This window comes from Festucalex cinctus, chromosome 10, assembly GCF_051991245.1.
Source record: "Festucalex cinctus isolate MCC-2025b chromosome 10, RoL_Fcin_1.0, whole genome shotgun sequence".
In the NCBI taxonomy this organism is placed as follows: domain Eukaryota; kingdom Metazoa; phylum Chordata; class Actinopteri; order Syngnathiformes; family Syngnathidae; genus Festucalex; species Festucalex cinctus.
In genome coordinates, this window is record NC_135420.1 from 20,288,709 (window position 1) to 20,309,191 (window position 20,483).

General features: G+C 39.9%; 2 protein-coding genes and 1 long non-coding RNA gene across 8 annotated transcripts; 1 reads left to right on the top strand and 2 right to left on the bottom strand.

Annotated features, from left to right (window-relative positions):
• Positions 1 to 391: 391 nt before the first annotated feature.
• uap1 (UDP-N-acetylglucosamine pyrophosphorylase 1) lies at positions 392 to 16,517 on the bottom strand. 4 transcript variants are annotated; one of them, XM_077534724.1, is made up of 12 exons: positions 15,503 to 16,517; positions 14,273 to 14,384; positions 13,393 to 13,692; positions 11,354 to 11,558; positions 10,326 to 10,501; positions 10,066 to 10,238; positions 6,172 to 6,365; positions 5,949 to 6,089; positions 5,027 to 5,215; positions 4,836 to 4,877; positions 2,391 to 2,457; positions 392 to 867 (listed from the first exon to the last, which is right to left on the bottom strand). In XM_077534724.1, the coding sequence occupies exons 3-12, from the start codon at positions 13,676 to 13,678 to the stop codon at positions 775 to 777; spliced, it is 1,566 nt and encodes a 521-aa protein (XP_077390850.1). In that variant the 5' UTR covers positions 13,679 to 13,692; positions 14,273 to 14,384; positions 15,503 to 16,517; the 3' UTR covers positions 392 to 774. The 4 variants fall into 4 exon arrangements, with proteins under 4 accessions (XP_077390850.1, XP_077390848.1, XP_077390849.1 ...); XM_077534722.1 differs by lacking the exon at positions 14,273 to 14,384 and having other exon boundaries at positions 15,503 to 16,514; XM_077534723.1 differs by lacking the exon at positions 14,273 to 14,384 and having other exon boundaries at positions 15,416 to 15,520.
• ubxn6 (UBX domain protein 6) lies at positions 15,554 to 20,411 on the top strand. 3 transcript variants are annotated; one of them, XM_077534728.1, is made up of 12 exons: positions 15,554 to 15,653; positions 16,383 to 16,512; positions 17,143 to 17,303; positions 17,372 to 17,436; positions 17,505 to 17,630; positions 17,702 to 17,799; positions 17,878 to 17,953; positions 18,053 to 18,137; positions 18,220 to 18,439; positions 18,504 to 18,634; positions 18,869 to 19,017; positions 19,248 to 20,411. In XM_077534728.1, the coding sequence occupies exons 2-12, from the start codon at positions 16,430 to 16,432 to the stop codon at positions 19,371 to 19,373; spliced, it is 1,320 nt and encodes a 439-aa protein (XP_077390854.1). In that variant the 5' UTR covers positions 15,554 to 15,653; positions 16,383 to 16,429; the 3' UTR covers positions 19,374 to 20,411. The 3 variants fall into 3 exon arrangements, with proteins under 3 accessions (XP_077390854.1, XP_077390855.1, XP_077390852.1); XM_077534729.1 differs by lacking the exon at positions 15,554 to 15,653 and having other exon boundaries at positions 15,708 to 16,512; positions 17,508 to 17,630; XM_077534726.1 differs by lacking the exon at positions 15,554 to 15,653 and having other exon boundaries at positions 15,956 to 16,512.
• On the bottom strand, positions 17,022 to 17,994 carry LOC144027326 (uncharacterized). Its single transcript, XR_013285435.1, has 2 exons — positions 17,473 to 17,994; positions 17,022 to 17,360 (listed from the first exon to the last, which is right to left on the bottom strand). It is a non-coding gene; the product is annotated as an uncharacterized LOC144027326 (long non-coding RNA).
• Positions 20,412 to 20,483: the final 72 nt, after the last annotated feature.

The window sequence follows — 20,483 nt, forward strand, 5'->3', positions numbered from 1 at the left end:
CTCTAAATTACTAATTTATTTAAATATTTAATCTAAAAAAAAAATGCAAATAAATATGTATATTAACATCTACTAAATTATAATTTTTTTTTACAAGATCCACAAGGAGCCACAGGATAGGGACCAAAGAGCCACATGTGGCTCCAGAGCCACAGGTTGCAGACCCCTTGCAGTTAGACGACACCATCAGTTGGTGGCAGTAATGCAACATTAACCTTGTTTGCAAATAGCTATTAAGCCCACGGAAGAAGAACAAGAACAATATTTAGGGAGAGTCGCGTTTTTGCGTGTTTGCACGTTGTGGAGAACAAATTTTATTACTGCGTTTTTAACTCATGGATGGGCCATATGACGCTGCTGGTCGCCACAAAAAAAGACCAATCTTTCAAAATCTGTTTTTTCTTCTTTAATATGCATCAATTTGAGCTGAGTAATGTTCCATCATTAATTATTAGAAGAATATCTCCCACATCCTGTTGTGTACATGATTCATAAACCATATCATTCCACTTCCAACGTGCTATAAAAATCACTACGTAAACTTGAGCAGATGTGAAATACCTCATATCGGGAAACGTAATATATAAAAATAAGTCTCATCAGCAAAATAAATAGATGCACCGGACCCACAAGCTCTCCTGGCAAAGGACCGCTGTTCATTCAAGTTGCTTTCTGCGCATGCACATTGAGGCCGTTATTGCACGTCGATGACATCACAGCGTATCCTCGAGGAACACAAGGGTTGGTGTCTTTGGATTTTGTCGCCCTCACCGCCTAAACGCCGTTCTTGACCAGCTCGTGGACGCCGCTCTCGTCGATGATGAGCGTCGGGTGGAAGTCTCGATCCTTCACTAGCGCTTCCAGACCCTTTCCGGGAACAATGTCGTTAGGACATAAGCGGATATGTTTTGAGTTCAGACAATGCTGACAATTTTGTGTGTGTCCGTCAAGTCTAGTTTTGGACAAATAAATGCCGCCACTTAAGCACGGAACCTATTTAGACACTATGAAATCCATAAAGAATATTTTTGCCATTCCGGTACACTCTGATGTGGTCGCATCACAATTATGTCGACAACTTCACTGAGTATGGTTGAGTTTTGTACAAAATTTAGGGGTGTCAAAATTAGTGTGCTAATTTTGAGTTAAAGTTCCTATAACGCCACTAAATTTTTTTAACGCGTGATTAATATCCACCCCTTACTTGAAAGCCTGCACTGGGCGAATTCCAGTCGCAACACAGCAGACACGTCCACGTCAAAATTTAGCAGTAATAAATTTAACAGTAATGCATTTGTCAAGTTGTATTATACAATTTTAAAAATGTGCATAATTTCACAAGTTACTTTATGTTATACAGCAATGCCTGTTTTTAAAGTGCTTTATAAATAAAGTTGAGTTGAGCTGAGATAGCTCTTAAAGGGACTCTTGACTCAATAAAACATTTTCAGCAGTAAAAAGTTAATATTCTGCCCAGAATTAATTTGATAATGTCATTATTTTTCATGTACAATTAATACCTTTTAAAAAAGTAATTTTTCTACTTGCTGTCGACTGACGATGACATCACCTGTGCTGAGGAAGTAGGTAACGACCAATCATGGCTCAGTTTATTGACCAAACCCAGAAAACAGGTGAGCCATGATTGGCCGTTATTCGTCCTCAGCACAGGTGATGTCATCATCAGTCAACAGCAAGTAGAAAAATTACTTTTTTTAAAGGTATTAATTGTACATGAAAAATAATGACATTATCAAATTCATTCTGGACAAAATATTAACTTTTTACTGCCGAAAATGGTTCAGTGAGTCAAGAGTCCCTTTAATATTTAAAAAAAAAAAAAAAAAAAAAATAAAAATAAAAAAAAATCTTACAACTTGCAATTATGCCATCTAGTGGCAGGAAAATTACCTCAGCACAAATCAATATCACACTTTGTCTTTACAGTACAGTACTATTTTTTCCTTAATTTTATGAATTATTATGGCTACATTATGGCCACATTTCTATTAGTTTAACATTTTATTCCAATTAAAATAATATTGGAAATTTTTTGTACTTTTACAACAGATGTAAAATTTGTGATTAATCTGAGTTAACTATGGAAGTCATGAAATTAAGTACGATAAAAAACAATAATAATTGCCTGACACCCCCAGTAAAAATAAAGGCCCCGCTCCCCCCATCTGCAGTTGAGTAAACAAACAACAAATGCCATTACAATTGGTGGAAAATATCTTTCTTGAGTCTTTGAGAGAACATTTAGCGTCCAAAGTCTACTCCACAATGTTGTATTTTTGCTATATTTCTCATCCAACAATCCACTTTTTATTTAAAAATGCAATAGACAAACAAATGTTTCTTTATTTGTGTTGAAAAGTAGGTCTTACCTCCCCCCCGTAGGACACCAGCGGGGAAATCTCACATTTGATCGGTAGGTCCGTTCCGTCCTTCAGGCTGGATGAGGGAGGGAGGGATAAGAAGAAATTAAACAGAGTTTCACGGAATTGGACGCAAAGAGGCTGCGGCTCCTCGGCGCTCTGTGATTATTTATTTTGAACGAGTTGATGATCACAAGGAGGAAAAGGGGGCAGTGATTAGACGTCGGAAGACGAATGACGGATGACAGGCTTGCATGTCTCCCGCCCGCGCGAGTGGGGCATGCCGCCACACCGCCATCATTTCCATTTGGTTTAATAGAAGGAAAATGACAAGGAGATCAGTAATGAACATGTTAGCGGTCCCGCCCAACATGGTGGGGGGAGGCTGCGAGCGAGACAAGACAAGACGGTTGATTGAGGAGAAAGAAGAGCAATCATACTCAAGTGCGTTTTCACTGAAGAATAATTTCAATTGGGCTCGACAGGAGTTGAGATTAGCATGCAGCACATGCCGCTTTCGCTGCACTTTCCTTGATTTCAAAAGTGGCAATAAACACAAGATTTGAAGTAAAGTTGAAAGTGGATTTTATGTTTTCGCCATGCAGTACAGTTCAGCATGTTTTGGAACGCTCACCTAGTTTTGTTTGTTATGTACCGATCCAGAAAATTAACACTGTTTTTTTTTTTTTTAAACACATTACAACATAAAACTTAAAAGAATGATATTCAGACAACCCGCACTCTGCCCCCAAAATTTCAAATGTTTCTGTTTGTTTTAACTCATTCACTGCCATTGACGGAAAAGGACGTCAAATGATGTATTTTTGCTGGGCTGGCAGTGAATGTGTTAAGCTAAAGAGATACTTTTCATTTTTGGTAGTCAAACATTAATATTTTACCTATAATAAATTTGATATTTTCATTATTTTTCATGTATAATTAGTACCTTTAAAAACACATTTTGCAACTTGCTGTCGATTGAAAATGACATCACAAGGGCGCAGCTTGTGAATGTCACATGACCAAACCTAGAAAACAGGTGAGCTGTGATTGGTTACCTGAGCTCTTATGATGTCATTTTCAGTCGACAGCAAGTTGCAAAATGTGTTTTTAAAGGTGATAATAATTGTATGTGAAACAAAATGAAAGTATCAAATTGATTATAGGCAAAATATTAACTTTTTATTGCTATAATGGGCTTAAATAAGTGAAGTATCTCTTTAAACAAATACTAATAATAACAACACCCTCTTAAAATAATGAAGTCATTTTTTTGCAAAAAAACTTTTTTTTTTGCATAAATGATGCAAATGGTTCATTTTTTGGTATGTTTCCTGAAAAATCTGAAAAAATGACTTAGGCGATTATTTTAGAAAGGTGTCGAAAATGATGAAGTACTGTAAAACAGTCATTTTGTTTGCCTGTAATTCAGATCTTTATTGTTGCTAAGTGTAAAGGGACTAGAGGAAGATTTTATTTATTATATATTTTGTAAAATGAAAATCAACCATTTTATTTATCATTTGCCATTTTTAAATAAATATTTCATTCATTGTTTTAGATCAAGTGATATTGTTTGGTAATATTTGAATTTTATTTATTTATTTATTTATTTATTTATTTATTATATATTTTGTAAAATTAAAATCAACCATTTTATTTATCATTTGCCATTTTTAAATAAATATTTCATTCATTGTTTTAGATCAAATGATATTGTTTGGTAATATTTGAATTGTATTTATTTATTTATTTATTTATTTGATTTGAAGTTCATGCTCTTATTGAAAAAAAAAGATCAGTTTCTCAGTAATTGAGTAGTATTAAAGTAGTGATAGGTGAGTTCCAATACCGATATCAGGCTGATAGTGATACCCGGCCTTATTTCAAGGTATCGGTACTACTGACCTCTTGTGGCCATTTTTCGATCACAAACTACAAATTAGAATATAAAATTGCCATAATGACAAACATTATATTGGGATATCTGATTCTTCTTTTAAAATTATCAGCCACTGTTTTTTAGGGAAATTTTATTTTATTTAAGTACTAGTGGTATCGGTACTTGATTTTGGTATCGGTGACAACTCAAGAATTGAGTACTCATACTGGTATCGTTCTGGAGAAAAAAATAAAAAATGTTATCCAACATGCTTAATTTGAAGGACTACTTTTTACTTATGTTTTATTGTTGTAAAGGAAAAGTACTCTTACTTGAGTAAATTTTTTGGCTACTCAATCTACTGATCGTCTGGTTTTGTTTAATTTCATCGCTAGTTGTAAGACCTCTTGGCACCCTTCTCATGAGGTTACAACTTTTGACAAAAAAACAAAACAAAACGGCACACGCTAACAAAGCGGAGCGAACTGTACTTGCTTGGAGAAAAGTGGCGCTTAAAGAAAACCAAAACCATCTGCATGCACTCAAAACTGCCAGTGGGGGCGAATAATTACTTTCTGTTGCCATCATCTGTGACAGGGCCTGCTGCTCCAGCTCTGGAAACATTTGGCGGTGGGGGGAACACGGGGGAGCAAGACCAAGCATGAGGGAACGGCACAGTGAGAGCGTGTGAGGGTGAACACAAACACGCACAAATGTGCACAAACAAGCGGATGCGTACAAGCGGCGCGCGCCTCGCGCTCACCTGGGGATGGCGGGCACGCGCGTGCCGTTCTCGTCGATGAAGTGGCCGCCGGCGTTCAGCACCCAGCGGTGGTGGAGGGACGTGAGGGCGTGTCTGGCGGTGGTGGGCGTGTCCTTCCCGTCCTGGCGGTCTGCGTTCTTCAGCGGGGAGAACTCATCTTCCCGCAGCACCTCGTACACTGCAAACGTCCTGTTGGGAGACGAGAAAAAAAAACAACAACGTGTAGTTACTCGGGGTGTGAATTGCCTAGTACCTGACGATTCGATTCGTATCACGATTCACATGTCACGATTCGATTCGATACCGATTAATCCCGATACGAATCTATAAGTAGATTGTTGCGATTTTTTTTTAATTTAAATTTAGAAAATACTAATCAGTAAACTTGTAAAGTGTAAGATTTGTATGAAAATGTATTATTTATTTATCTAAAACTTCAGTCTTATGCAGGCTGTAATCTGTTTCATGTTTGAACAGCATTGAAATAAAATATTAAGGCTTAATGTTCCGTTCATATAACATTCTTCCATGCTTAAGATGTGAACCCTAAGACGTTTTAGTGAATATTTTTCCATCAAAAATGGATATTTAAAAATCGATTCGGCCGCCTATTGAATCGATTCGAGAATTGCGCGATGTAATATCGCAATATATTGCCGAATCGATTTTTTTTAACACCCCTAGTAGTTACAGTATTTGTATTCTTTTTTTTTTTTTTGAAGAAGAAGAACAGTACCAAGTTCCCACATACAGTATAGTAATATATCGGGTAAGCATCACCAAATGTTACTCACTTGTGGTTTAGTCTCTAGCTTCTCTGTAAACAAATACTGTAAAGTGCAGCTCAGCCTTTGGCTAGCAAACGTAACCGGCTAGCTAGCTAGCTTTGGCATAATCCAAGAAACAAGAAACAGTTGCTTACTTGGCAAACTGGAAGATGTCAAAGACAAACTTTTCCATTTTAATTCCATTGGGTTTTTCAGGGGTGACGAGTTGACCCTGCTCATCCACAAAGGGGATCTTCTTCCGGGCCACGTGGTGCTGGAGCTTTGGTTCGTACTTCCTGATGGGAGGGAGCAACAACAAGACTCTTTTGTCACAAGTGAATCACGTTGAAGGAAAAACTTGACTTGGACTGGACTTACTCTACAATGTCTTTGAGGAAGGAGAAGCTGAAGAAGTGATTCGCTACGTTGCCCGCGTTAAACATGAGGCGGCCGTCGGCGCTGCGCTTCTCGGCCGTCGCCAGGGTGATCTCGCTGTACTCCACCACCTGGTAAAGGCCGTCTACCTTGCACACCACGCCCACGGCCTCCGTCGGATTGCTTTTCTCCACCACCTGAAAAGGAGATCCAGTCGGTTAGTTGGTAACATCTATGGAATGATGATGATAATAATAATAATAATGATGATAATAATAATAAAAATAATAACAACAACAACAACATTGTGGAAATGCATTCCCACAATAATGATAATAAAAATAATATTTTTTTTATATGCCAGAAGCCCCCTTCCATATGTATTTTATTTTTTAATGTTATAAGCCGATTTCTGCTAGTGGGTTTTTTAATTATTTTTTTTATTTTTTTTTGGGGGGGGGGGACAAGCCCATTTCCGCTTGTATATTTTTACATGTTTATTTATTTATTTATTTATTATTTATTTTAGTGTCATAAGCCTGTTTCTGTTTATTTATTGTCAGAAGCCCATTTCCGCTAGTAGATTTATTTTCTCCCCTTTCCGCCAGTGTATTTTATTTTATTGTTTTAGTGTCAGAAGCCTGTTTACGTCAGAGTATAATTTGTTTTTTATTTTTTAAATTTCAGAAGATCATTTCCCCCAGTGTATTTTCTTTTCTTTTTTTTGTATCAGAAGCCTGTTTCTGCCCATGTATTTTTTTTCTTTTGTATCTGAATCTCATTTCTGCCCGTGTATTTTATTTATTTATTTTTTTATTTTTTAAAATGTCAGAAGCCCGTTTGAATGGTAAATTTTGTTGTGCAATTTTCCAAAGCAAAGCATAAAGATTATTATGACTGAGCATAAAAAGATATTGCTGTAAATTAAAAAAAAAAAAAAAAAAAAGTCAAAACCACATAAGACCGAGGCGTGGACTACAACTTCTACTACATGGAGTTAAAGCTACCACAGAACGATCACATTTCCACTCTGTGCAAGCAGCAATTTGCATTGACAGAGAAAAAAAAAAAAAAAAGTTTGCTGGTGCGTAATGACAGAGTACTGATGAGGGGGTTGGTCGGCAAGCCGGGTCATCGCTCGCCGGGAAGCCACATGAACTGCCGAGGCAACTTAATAGAGGCTCTGCATACTGATCCTGAAAACCCGACCGAAACGGCAGCTGTACGCACAAGATGTCGTTTTGCTCTGGTGTTTGCTGAAATGTCAGGTGACGTGGATGCTTTTGAAGAAATGGTGGAAGCTTCAAAGGCACATAAAGTCCAGATAGAAAGTGCTGATGTGGCGATAAGCTGTCACATGATAGATGTCAGTCAGGGGTCCTCCATTACAAATGAAAATATAGGCAAAATTTCCAAGGACATATTTTGCTTTTTGTGATTTTTTTTTTTTTTTTAGGGTAGGGGCAACACTTGCTCTAAAATAACAAGCAGACTTTTCTTTTTAGACATGAAAAAAGTGACACGTAAGGCACAGTGCCCTAGTGGATATCTCATCTGCCTCACAGCTCTGAGACTCTAGGTTCGATTCTCAACTCCGGCCTTGCTGTGTGGAGTTTAAATCTTCTTGATGTGCTTGTGTGGGTTTTCCCTTGTTACTCCTCCCACATTCCAAAAACATGCTAGGTTCATTAAATACACTAAATTGTCCACATCGAATGTGTGAATGCTTGGTTGTCTTGATTTGCCCTGCTAATGACTGGCCCATGTTGTAACCCCCCCCACCCGGACGCTTATTTAGTCATTTGGGGGCCCAAAGTAAACCTAGTCATGGGGCCCCCCACATCCGTGTACCACAAATATTTTGAATATTATTAGTTTTTTTCCTATTTCCCCGAGCTAAATAAATTCCTTCAAATCCTTCTCGAGTATTATCACCTATCAACTGATTTACCTCAACACTGTTTACTGTAATTGATAAGTGGAAGAATCTACATTTAATACAGTTATGTGGTAATTTAAAGTGTCATGATGAGCATTTCAATCATGTACAGTAAGATGGAATAGTCCATTGTATGGGGGGGGGGGGGCAAAATAATAATAGACTAATATGTTAATGTTTTACTTAAGCACGTCAGTTGAGACTAAAATAATAATTGCGTATCAGTTTTTATGAGATGTTTGGGGGGGGCCCTTTGCTTGTGCTTGCCTAACAGGAAGTACAAGTCATCGTCTCTATTGACACCATGTCTCACCCAAAGTCACCAGTTTAATGATGACAAACGCTATTAAAAAAAATGGATGGAGAGATGAAAGACTGTGATGCAAAATCACCTTTATTGCTTTATCAATATAAACTGCGGTTAACTTCCTTGGGCACTCATTTTGCACTCAAAATTGACTCGTTTACTGTTTTAATATTACAATGATTGACTTTTTTTGTGTGTGTGTGTGTATAGAATGTTAAACAATGAGGTGGAAGTGCATCTCAATAAATTAGGTTATGGTAGAAAGCGCATTTTTTTCAGTAGCACTATTGAAAAAAGTTACTCATGTTATACAGATGAACTAAAAGAAGAGAAATACTTTTCAGATGGAACAATTCTTACCTAATTTAATAGCTTTGATTGCTTCACTAAAATATATTCAGATGGTGCATTTCGGGTTTTTGTTAGCTATAAGCTATATTGTAATCAAACGTTCTTGTTTTGTTTTGTTTTGGGGGGGGTTACACTTGAAATACCACTAGGTGGCACACTTGCATGACTATTAAGGATTTGCAATAAAATGTAAGTATTTAAAACGTCTTTACATTTTTTTGAAGACTATATGAAACTTTTTGAACTAGCAACAAGTGCCACTATTTCCAATGGAGAAAAGTGTTTCCAAATACAAACAACTGTTCATGTTTTTTGTAACATGTTCATCACTCACGTAACAAATATCTTGTCGAGCCCCACTGACGCAGAAAACAGTCACGTCTGCGTGATGTTGTGAACTAAGACAGTCCTAAACGATTAGGCAAACAAGGAGTTGCCTTCATTGTTAGCCAACGGTGACTCACAATGGATCGGAGACGACCCAGTGGAGACGTGAATGGTCTTCCAGGTTTAAATCATCGCTGACAGCCAAACTAGAATGTGACTTAAACAATCCTCTACATATTTATCAGAATAAAAATACATAAAGACACTAAAAAAATGCTTTACTTGAAAAAAATAATAAAAATGTAATGAAGGGGCGTCCTCTAGGAAACTAACTGGCCTTTATCGCCACCTGCTGCTAGGTTGTGGGCGGTGCAGTTCTTCTCCTTTGGAAATATTTGCTCAAATGAATTGTGTTAAACTGCTAGTGTAACGACACAGGCAATGTCTTAAGAGTTTATCTTAATAACTCATCTATTCAAGGAACAGGAAGTTGTTTGTAGAGCAGTGCTACCACCACTGGTGTTATACAGGTATTTCTGGAATTACAGATTAAGGTGTGGTATTTATAGGATCACTTGCTTGGTCAAATGTATTTGTAGGAAATAGTTATTACATTATGCATGTTGTACTGTAGAAGCTTCGTAGTTGAATTTCCGACAGGATGGATTTATTTCTGGTTGAAGTTCAGCTGAGTCGACTAGTGGTAGTTCTGAGATTCAGTGTTCAAATCTAATCTTTCTCTGTGGAGTTTTCATATAGAGAATACTGTAGATTGATGGAATTGGATGGAAATTCACATTGTACCACTTTTGACTCTGTTTGATTGTACAGTTGGACGTAATAAAGTTTCCAGAGTTAAGTCTTAAGTATGTAATACCAATGACTGACTGCAGGAAATAAAGACCATGTTCCAAAAAAAAACAAAAAACAAAAAACAAAAAAAACAGGAAGGGAAAGTAAGTGCCAAACGGACCTTTGCGCCACAGTCAGCGTCCTTCTCCACACAGAAACCGACAAATGCTGGGTCAGCCACTTTGACCAGGATGTTATCCACACAGTACACATGTATGAACGCAATCCCCCTCCGCTGCATGTCATCCAAGATGCCCTGGTTGCCCAAGGCTCTGTACAGACCCCCGTTCCCGTCTGAAACGCAGGAAGAGATTTAGTTTGATCTTATTTAGTCTACGAACGCAGACACTAAAAAAAAAATAGACAACAGGTGCAAATTACCAGGGGCCATGGACAGCTTGCATTTACTCTCCAGGATGATCTTGCCGTCGTAGTCCATGGCCGGTAGCATGCCCTGCTGGAAAAAGATGACGTTGCGCTTGTCCAAACCGAAATAGTTAAGGCGGGAGAAGAAGTCCTTTGTGGACTCCATGGTCCTGCCGCTTGTCATGATGTACCTGAAGGTGAGAACCAACAGGTGTGGTGAAGGAACAAAAACTAAGGATGTCATATTAGTGCGTTAATTTAAAGTTCCTTTCATGCCACTAATTATTTTACATATTATATTATATTTTATATATATTTATTATAACGTCCATGTTAAAACTTAGTAGTAATAAATTGAATAATAATGCATATATTTTTGGACACTGGGGTCAAGTTGTATTTTACAATTTTAAAAATGTGCAGAATATCACAAGCTACTTCATGTTTAAGATTAGGTAGCTCTTAATATGAAAAGAAAAATGCACTAAGCTGTCACCAATGTCTTAAAAATGCAATTATGCCATCTAGTGGCAGAAAACTGACCTCAACACAAATCAATATCGCACTCGTTTTTTACATTAAGGTACAGCTTTTTAATTTGAATAATATTTTATGAATTATTATGAAATTACTCTATCAATGACTAAAAGATGCAGCCATATTTCTATTAGTTCAACATTTTTTCCCACTTTTATGTTAACAAGCGTATGAAAACTTGGGAAATAAATGCCACGAGATATTTTCTTCTTCCGAGGGGGGGCATGACAGAAAATAATTGAGAAGCATTGACTTAAGTCAATATAAGGCCCCGCCCACCGCATGATGAACTATGCTCATTCTCAGTGTGTGTGTGTAACTGGCAGCCAGAGCACTCCCCTGCCTTTATGACATTATTGAGATTTCTCACTGTCCTTGACTCCGCAAGGAACTTCCTTGAGTGTCAAATCGATATTGATAGGACCCGGTTAAATGATGCATTATATGATGCGAGGGCAGACATTTTCGGCTTCTGGTTACAATAAACCGGTGATCTTCAGACTTACCAGGGAATGATGCACTTGCTCTTGTGCTTCTCCTCGCCCATCTGCTGCAGCTTCAAAATGCGTTCTGCCTGGATTTGGAAGAGGGTCTTGTGGGACGGAAGCCCCACGTCGTACATGCCTTTAGGGTAGGAGACCCCCAGTCTGGTTCCCTGACCGCCGGCCAGCAGTAGCACCGCCACTTTACCCTTGGAGATGCATTCCAGACCTGAATGTGGGGGAGGGGGGGGGGGGGGGGGGGGGGGTGGTGGATTTTTATAACATATAACTTTAAGATTAGATTGTTGAACAAGTCAATTTAAGATGACGTGTTCATGCTTACGTAGCACTATATCTAATCTGTAAGAATGGTCATAGTACATTTATTTTATCTTCATTAATAATTAAAATACACTTGCAACAATAAATACACCCACGCTGCGGCACTGGCATATGAGATTTTGATTCAGAATTTATTATTGAAGGATGTTGCTGGGGCTGAGTAATAAAGCCTTAAAACAAAATCAGATGTTTTTTTTTTTTTTTTTTTTTTTTTTTTAACTAAAATTCGATTTTACAATTTTTTTTTCACTCTTTATTTATCGAAAACTAAGCCCCCCCCCCCCCCCCCCCCCCCCCGCTTTTTTTTCAAGCTTTTCTATAAATGGCCACAATCGAGTTGAAGTTGCTTGCTAGTCGCGTTAGGGCCTAAAAATTCACCAGTTTTGCAAACCAGCTCCACTCTGTTCTGCCATTATTATTATTTTATTTTTATACAGATATGTATTGGATCTCACATGCGAGCAGCAAGTGTGTCACCGTCAAAATGAGCTAAGTAAGGAAAAAAAAAAGACCCAATGAGAGATGAACTGACGTCGATATTTTTTTTTATGGAACTCGAGAACTTTATGGATTCATAAAGTTTATAGCTGCTCTGCTTTATCTTACGTAAACGTCTCCGATGTGACTCAATTTGCAACACTCCTTTGTCTTGTAAAGAGAAACAGTAACTTGGGCGGACCTGCTAGACTTTGACTAGCCAGTAGCTACCCAAACCTATTTACACACGCCGTGCGCTTTGCTTTAGCTGGAGCACAGTGACCTCATTCATGAGTGCCAAAAACAAACTTTTATCTACGTCAACGACAAAATCAAAACCAGATGACCACCGCCGTAACCATCGTCCACCACTCGGGTGTCATCTTCCTCGTGTGAGGAAAAACTTAACGGATCAAAGTAGGCGGGATTGCGCAATGAAAAATAATGAACACAAGATGACTGAGGGGGAATGAGAAACAAAAAATTCTGTTCAGTGACGTCTGTTGACATCTCTAGAAACACTAAAATGTTAATCACTGAATAATAAAAGTAAAATAAAGGAACACTACTTGCCTTTTTTGCGCTATACAAAATAGCCACACAGAAGCTGGCACATTTAATAGCTTTGACTTTTAAGGCATATTTTCCCCAAACTGCCTCCACTGTAGTTGGGTGAGTTATTCAAAATGCACAGCTTGGGTGCGGGGTTACTTCCTATCCATGCAGTTTAGCAGCTCATTTTATTATCTTAAAGCTGCCGAATACAGAAAATTGAATTTCGAATAACTACTGCCCCCTGTGGCCGAAAAATGAAACTGCACACTAGCTTCTTCACGTACACAATGCGCGCATGATGTCGCATCCGCAGAGGGCGGGAAATTTGAACCCGGATCCAGTCTGAAAGTACCCACGGTGAACAGCTATGGCGTTAATCTACTATTTAGAAGATGTTTCAGTCATAAATGGTCCAAAAAAAACAAAACAAAAAAGTCATTGTAAAGATATATTTGGGTAAATTGTTACATAGAGCAGCTTTAAATTGTTGAACATTGGAATTTATAACCACTTAGCATCAAAGCATAATTGCTCAAGTCATTTTTACTTACCGTTTACATGGCCAAAAAATATAAACAAACGGTTTCAAAGCTTGTTTGTTTAGGAGAGACACAAAGAAATAAAATTTAAAAGCAAAAGTAGTTCTGAAAGGAGGATGTTGATTAAAAAAAAAAAAAAAACAGGATTACCTTTTTGCTCCCAGCGTTTAAGACTTCCCCTGTCCCTCGTCACGCTACCAAGCACCTCCTGGGGCACCGGCTCCATGCGGGCGTCCATCTTCTCGTTCTTGCCGGCGCAGCCGGATGACTCCATGGCCCTCTTGAAGAAGCCGTTGACCTCCTGGAAGTCGATCCCCTGCAGCTCCAGGTTCAAGGATGCGCGCTCCTCGGGGCTCAGCTTGTCCCAGAAGTGCAGCAGGTGAGACTGGCCGGCCTCCGTCAACCTGCCGAGGAGTCCGCTTGCTTTCGGGTCCATGGTCAGTAATGGGTCTGGTAACAGAGAAAGATGGTATGAACTGTTTATTATGTTACAGCTCATTGTATTTTATTCTTAACAGTCATGCATGTGTAAAGTAAAATTATTCAATGTTAATAACCATCAACTTTCTGCACATATCCTTTTGGGTGGTGGGTGTGACCTGGGTGTGACTTTGGGTAAGAGGCAGGGTACACCCTGGACTGCTTGCCAGCCAACCACACAACACATAAAGCAAGCATTTACACTCACGTATTGACAATTTAGAGGCTAAAGCAAACCAAACATGCACGTTTTTGGAAAGTGGGAGGAAGTCAGAGGTTCTAAACAAAACAAAAGATTCCAACACCAAACTTCAGAACTATGAGGCATACGGGCTAATGAATCACTGGTCCCTAATACAAGGGCATGAGTTGTTGCCCTTTGCAAGTTCAGAGTGAGATAACATGGACCCAAGTTCAAAAAAAGTAATGAGGAGGAAGAAGCAGAAACGGATAATATGTTCAGAAAAAAGAACACCTTGAGTTCCACGACTCCTACAAATAGAAAGTGTTAAAGGAATATAAAAATACAAAGATGAAGGGGTGAACATACTGTGCTTTATTTAGAAGCACAGTGACATTTCTGGTCTGTACTGTTGCATGGATGGTTGGTTGGCTGATTGATTGATAGGTAGCACACCCAACAAGACTTTTTACATCTTGAACTGAAAAGACAAAGTGAAACATTAAACCTGTTAAAGTAACCTGCTGGCCCACAAAACCTTAATGCATCAGCATCCGCAATTTACAATGTATGTAGGTCATGGACGTAAGATTGTTTTTCAGCAAACAAAAGACCCATTTTGAAATATTTGTATTAAAGGCAAGATGTAAAAAAAAAAAAAGGCAGACACAAACAGTGGTAAAGTCAATTTGTTTTGTTAATATGTTTCATATGATGGGTCGACTTCACCTATGCATTAATATTATTTTGTAGATTTCAGCGCATTTTGTTTTTGATGTGTACTTAATGTGTTTTTTTTGTTTTTTTTTACACAGTACAGACAAGTACAGTCAAAAACAAACATTCTGTATTAAGTTAATGTCTGTTATTATATTTTATATGTTGTGTGTTTCATTTAAAAGAAAAGTACAAGGTCCATTTTTGCTAATTCTCACTGTAAAATGTCGGGAGCTGGTTTACTCCAGAAACATGCATACTGTCAGTGCGGATGATGTGGAGCTGTTGTCTCAAAAAGAGTACTTTTCCCAAGAGATTAGGGTTGGGATATGTTTATATTTTAAGTCCTTTTCTTCTTTGCATAACTTTTATTAGATTGTTTACCTGACTTCCCATGCAATGTTTGGAGAGGGAAGGACCCCCAAACCACGACAAGCTATCCCATACCCTCACCAAACCCCCCTCCACTATTTTTAGTAGCCTATACCCACCCAAGCACCCCTAAAAGTCTTGAAAGCGCCCTAAAAAAAAAAAACTAAAAAAAAAAAACTGATCTTAGAATCGCCTCTGATATGGTGACAGCACAATACAGTACTCGTTACAAACAGTAGACACCTTTTGGCCACATTTTCACACTTTAACTTTCTAACCGGCTAAGGTAACGATACAAGCACAGTGCATGCAATGTAAATAATAATCGTACGTTGAAATGTGATTGAGGGCTGGTGTCAAGTTTATTTTTGAGTCTAAAATGTGTCATTGATCAACATTGTCTCTTCGATTGCAGCAGCTCACCAGAGTCCGGTCATCATCTTAGCGTTGGTAGCCGTAGAATAACTCAATGAACACGTGAAATATTCGTCAATTCTTTTGATAACTCACCTAGTGGGAGTGTCACTCCTGTGTCAGACGACGTTTAACACCACGATTGAGGCTTTCTTGTCCGGGTTTGAACGCCTCACACAGAACCCGGACACCACCTCCTGAAACGTCACGCTTGACGTGGCGGGCGAAGATCCAATGCTGCCTTCAGGTGATCCTCGTAAATCCCAAAAACATAAAAATGGGGAGCTGCCGCTGTTTTGTTGTTGTTTTGCAACTGTTCCACGTGGATCTTAATTGAACATTCACTTTACACGTAACGTATTGTATCACGTAATAGTATTTACATCGAGAGTAGTGCTTCGAAGCAACTACTTCAACATAGTTGCTTTACTTGAATAGATTTTTCATCTATCTATTGTACAATATTTTCTGTCGACTTTTTTCTTTGACCGCACAGTCGCACTGAAAAAAAAATGCTACTCAATTTTATCTCGTCGAGTGGTTGCACGAAATAAAATTATCTAGCTGTAGGTACATTTTCTAAGTGCATCTACTTAAAATATGTTTCTGAATCCAGATTATTTTATTGTGTGCAACCGCTGGATGAAATATTTTGTCCCAGTGTAAGTATTATTTATTTATTTATTTATTATTTAGTTATATTTATAAGGGAAAACAAGATGGGGAAAATATTAAAATAATCACATCTAATAAAACGTATTTAAAAATGTCTACGCGAAAGTGGCAAGGCTCGTAAACAAAGCGACCTTCGATCCCGCATGACGAGTTTTGAAAGGCGGACGAAAGTGCAGATCGAAACTCGGCCCCACGGTGGCAACACTCGCAAAGACCTGAGCCGGAAGTAGTAGTCTCAATTGATCGCGTTGTCAACACCACCACCGAAGAAGAAGCTGATTTGTTGACATCCTCCTCCCAGCTTGACAGTCCCTGCCTGTCTCTGTCGTTCTCGCCTGCCGAAAAGAGATGAAGAAGCTTTTCGATGACATCAAGAAGGACATCAAATTTAAATCGGCGGGCCCTGGGAAGAAGCTAACGGAAGATAGCAGGTAAATGGCGAAACTCCTCTGTCGCGTGAGCTAACCGTACGGCTAATAACGTTAGCGCTGCATTCTGAAGACTTAATCGATAGGCTGTTGTGTATATTTTATATCCGCGTGGCACACCTCATTTAACATTAACTGTAGTAGTTAGTTGCTATGGAATAATGCAGTCAGAGCAGGCTGTAATTTCAGACTGGCTAACGCTAAATCCCACACAATCTTATTAAGTCACGTGACCACACGTAACACCGCTTCTGATGCTTATCTGTATCATGACAAATAGTGGAATGTATCATGCAACCTGTTTTAATTTGGGTACACTCGTACCCACTGCGACTCAGTCTCCGTCTCTGTGGTCACAAAACGCGTCGCATCCAATAAAGATGTGGGTGTGTCTTCATCATAGTGTCTGAGAATGTAATCCGGCCGTTGCTTGAAAGTTGCTCTGGGGCTTCATACAGCCAAGCTGCCGGGTCATGGGCGGAGAAAATGTGTAGCTCATAAATAGACAGAGATAATATTTACTTGGTTGTGTAATTCCACTCTTAACGGGCAAGCAAGCACAGACACATTTATTTGTGCACTGTAGAAGCAATCTTGCATGGTATGTTCCCTGTCTGTATTTTGCCACAAAAGAAGTGCGCCCGAGAAAGGGCAGAAGAGCTCCGGTAGCAAACAGCATCACCGCGATGCTCCCAGCGAGGGATCCCAACGGGCAGGAGCCGCAGCGCTGGCCAGGGTGGAACAGCACCAGCGGCCAAAGGTCCAGACCTCCCAGGACGCCATCAGGAACCAGGGTGAGACAGACGCAAACGTTGCATATGCTTAGCGTGAAGTCCGTGAACGTGTTTCTGCTGGCTCACAGTGAAACGAGAGTTGGAGGCCGAAGCCGCCGCGCTGGCAGAAAAAGACAAGGCGGTGACTGCAGAGGTACGTTTGAATCATTTTTGTTGAGTTGAACCTTACCGTGTGTATTGACAAGTTCTCCCCACTACCAGCAGGGCACAGGAGTCCCCGCGAGAGAGTGTCTTTCGGTGTCCGGCGTGTATTTCACCTGCCCGCTAACAGGAGCCACTCTAACAAAGAGCCAACGGGATGTCCACATCAAGGAGGCCATTTTGATGGTACACCGAAAAAGATATTTGTGTACATTAATGTGCAAAAGCCACCATGACATGAACTGTTTTTGTGTCAGCGCTTCGAGGAGGACGACGTGGAGGCATCGGTCATGATGATTCACACGTTCAACAAAGACAAAGAGAAGGTGAAAGCAGCCGTGGACATCATAAGCAAGTAAGATGGCTGAAAGTGTGAAGCCTATTGGAGTAGAATGGATCTTGGAAAATGGAAAATGTTCTCCCTATTTTTCAGATACGTTGAAAACATTTGTAAGAATCCTTCAGAAGAGAAATACAGGAAGCTTAAACTAAGCAACAAAGTTTTTCAGGTGTGTCTAGTGCTTCTATTGACAGGATTACTGCCACCTGTTGGTTGGGAGGCTACATTCCGTGTTTTCTGACAAGCCAGGTTGTGTTTTTTTTTTTAGGAAAAAGTGCGTTGTGTGGAGGGAAGTCGAGAGTTCCTGCAGGCCCTGGGTTTTATAAGTACGATGCTTCCTGTCGACGGTCAAGGTAAATCGATTCCTGGGGGACCTTGACCAAATGGAAAATAAAAACAAAAACATAAAAAAATGAAATACTTCTCTCTCTTTAGAAGAGGAAGAGGAGTTCCTGGTGTTGCCCGAGCAAAGTTCCGACGCCCTTGAGCTTATGAAGGAGCGGCGGGATCGGTTACAGCGCGGCGAGCCTGTCAGGGCGCAGCTTGACCGGCAGGCTCAGGCTTTCCGGGCGTCGGACAACGCAACTCGCTTCGAGCTGCCGCCCGAGTTCTATAACCTGAGCGCGGAGGAGATCAAGAGGGAGCAGCAGCAGAGGTCCAAACATGAAGTTTTGCTTTTCGTTTAAGGATGAAGGCTTTTAAAGTCTTGTGTGTGTCAGGAGTGACTTGTTGGAGAAGAACTCCATGCTTCGAACCAAAGCCATGAGGGAGCGAGATGAGCAAAGGGAGAGGAGGAAATACAACTACACGCTGCTTCGCATTCGGCTACCTGATGGGAACCTGCTCCAGGGTACATGCAACACAACACATTATGCACCAGTGGATCCTCAAGTCGAACACAAACTGTTCTTCGACCATCATAGAATTGTACAGTATTTTAAATTGGTCACTTTTGTTTTACTCGCAACTGCCACCTCTGACCTAAAGTGTAACTGCAGCTTTGGGGCAAACACGCCACAATGAAGGGAAGATACAAATATCAGCCATTTTCCTGAAGACCGTTGTCACACGCGTCTGACCTCAGGGACGTTTTACGCCTGGGACCGACTTCCCGTGCTGTTCAGCTTCGTGCGAGACTCCTTGGTGGACGGCTGGCAGCCCTTCGAGCTCATCGCTCCCGGTGGTCAGAAGTTGCAGGAGTCCGAGGAGGTGGCTCTGGCTGAGTGTAACCTGGTGAGTGACGCCATGAGATGAGATGGAATTTACTAAAATGTTTATGTAAATTAGACCTACTGAATGGATCGCTAAAACTAGGCTTAGTTTTAGTTGGTTGGTGAGTAGGGTAGCCAGATACTGCAGAGACAACTATGTGTAGAATTTTTCATTAACAGTACATAAGGGTTGTAAATATCTGATATTTAACCTTAATCTGGAATGTGTAAATTTTATTCTCCCGCCGAAAGGTGCCCGCAGCTCTACTCTCATTCGCCTGGGATGCGGCCGTGCAGGCAGACATTGCGGCATCGGGCGCTAAAAGCTCGGCCCTCCTCAAATCGGAGCTGTTGGAGACCATTCGCAACCTGAGCTGAGTCAAGCGGGCGCACTCTGTCCACATAAATTTTCCTTCTGTGGCTCTGCAGGGAGTGAAATTGCCCCTCGCCAACTGACCCCATCACGCTCGTATTTACTAGTGTCGTTCTTCGTCGTCTTAACATTCTAACATGGCACCCGACAAACTAAAGTACAAAGAAAAGCGATTCGTGATGTGCGAATGTAGAAATCTACTGGATCTGTTGTTCCTTTTACAGAAAGGTCCCACAACAAAAGATCCAGAATTTATCCGCCTGAGCCTTTTTATGGAAACCAGCAAAGAGCCTGTAAACAGCTGTAACAAAGGCTTGCATGTTTGGGTATGTAAGGTCAGTGTCAAATTATCGGATGGCAAGATGATATTCAGCAGGACAAAATAAAGCACTCTGATAAATCCTGGGTCTCGTGTTGCCACTGTGCAGCACCAATTTTGCAACATTGTGTGACAGCAGTTTGATACTACTACTACTCAGAGATGGAAAATTGACAGGTCAGAAGTTTAGACACTAAACGATAATTCAAACGGCGCCACAGTGCCGCATGGGTTAATGAATGAGGGGAAAAAAGGGGTAAAGGTATGCAAATTGCATTTGTATTGAACATCTACTCGAGGATGTGCAAAATCAAACAAAAATTCAATCATCCCTCAGTCAACGACACTTATTTCATTTAGATTTGGACTTCATCCTCCTGCTCAGACACAATTCCTTTATTTTGTTAACATGAACCCATAAACACTCCAGGGGGGACTCAAGCTTGTTAGTTTGGCTTTTTTTTTTTTTTTTTTTTTTGTTCCCATCTTGTGATGGATGAAGGTGACAACAAACTACCTCACATTGCTCGTCTTTCTATCAAATACTGTAATGTAGATCTAGAAAGTCTCGGGGCTACGTAGTTATTGTCACCTTAAAGCTAATTCAAACTATTAAGTCCCAGCATTTCTCCTTGCTCGCTGCGTGTTCTTTGTCACAGTTTTCAAAATGAGTGAGTGGTTTGTCAACCTGTTTTGCCTGTAATAAAGATTGCTTGCATCAGGACACTTTTGTGAGTCTCATTACTTCTGAATTGATTAAACGTTGTAAATGCTAACAAAAGATTATATACAAAGA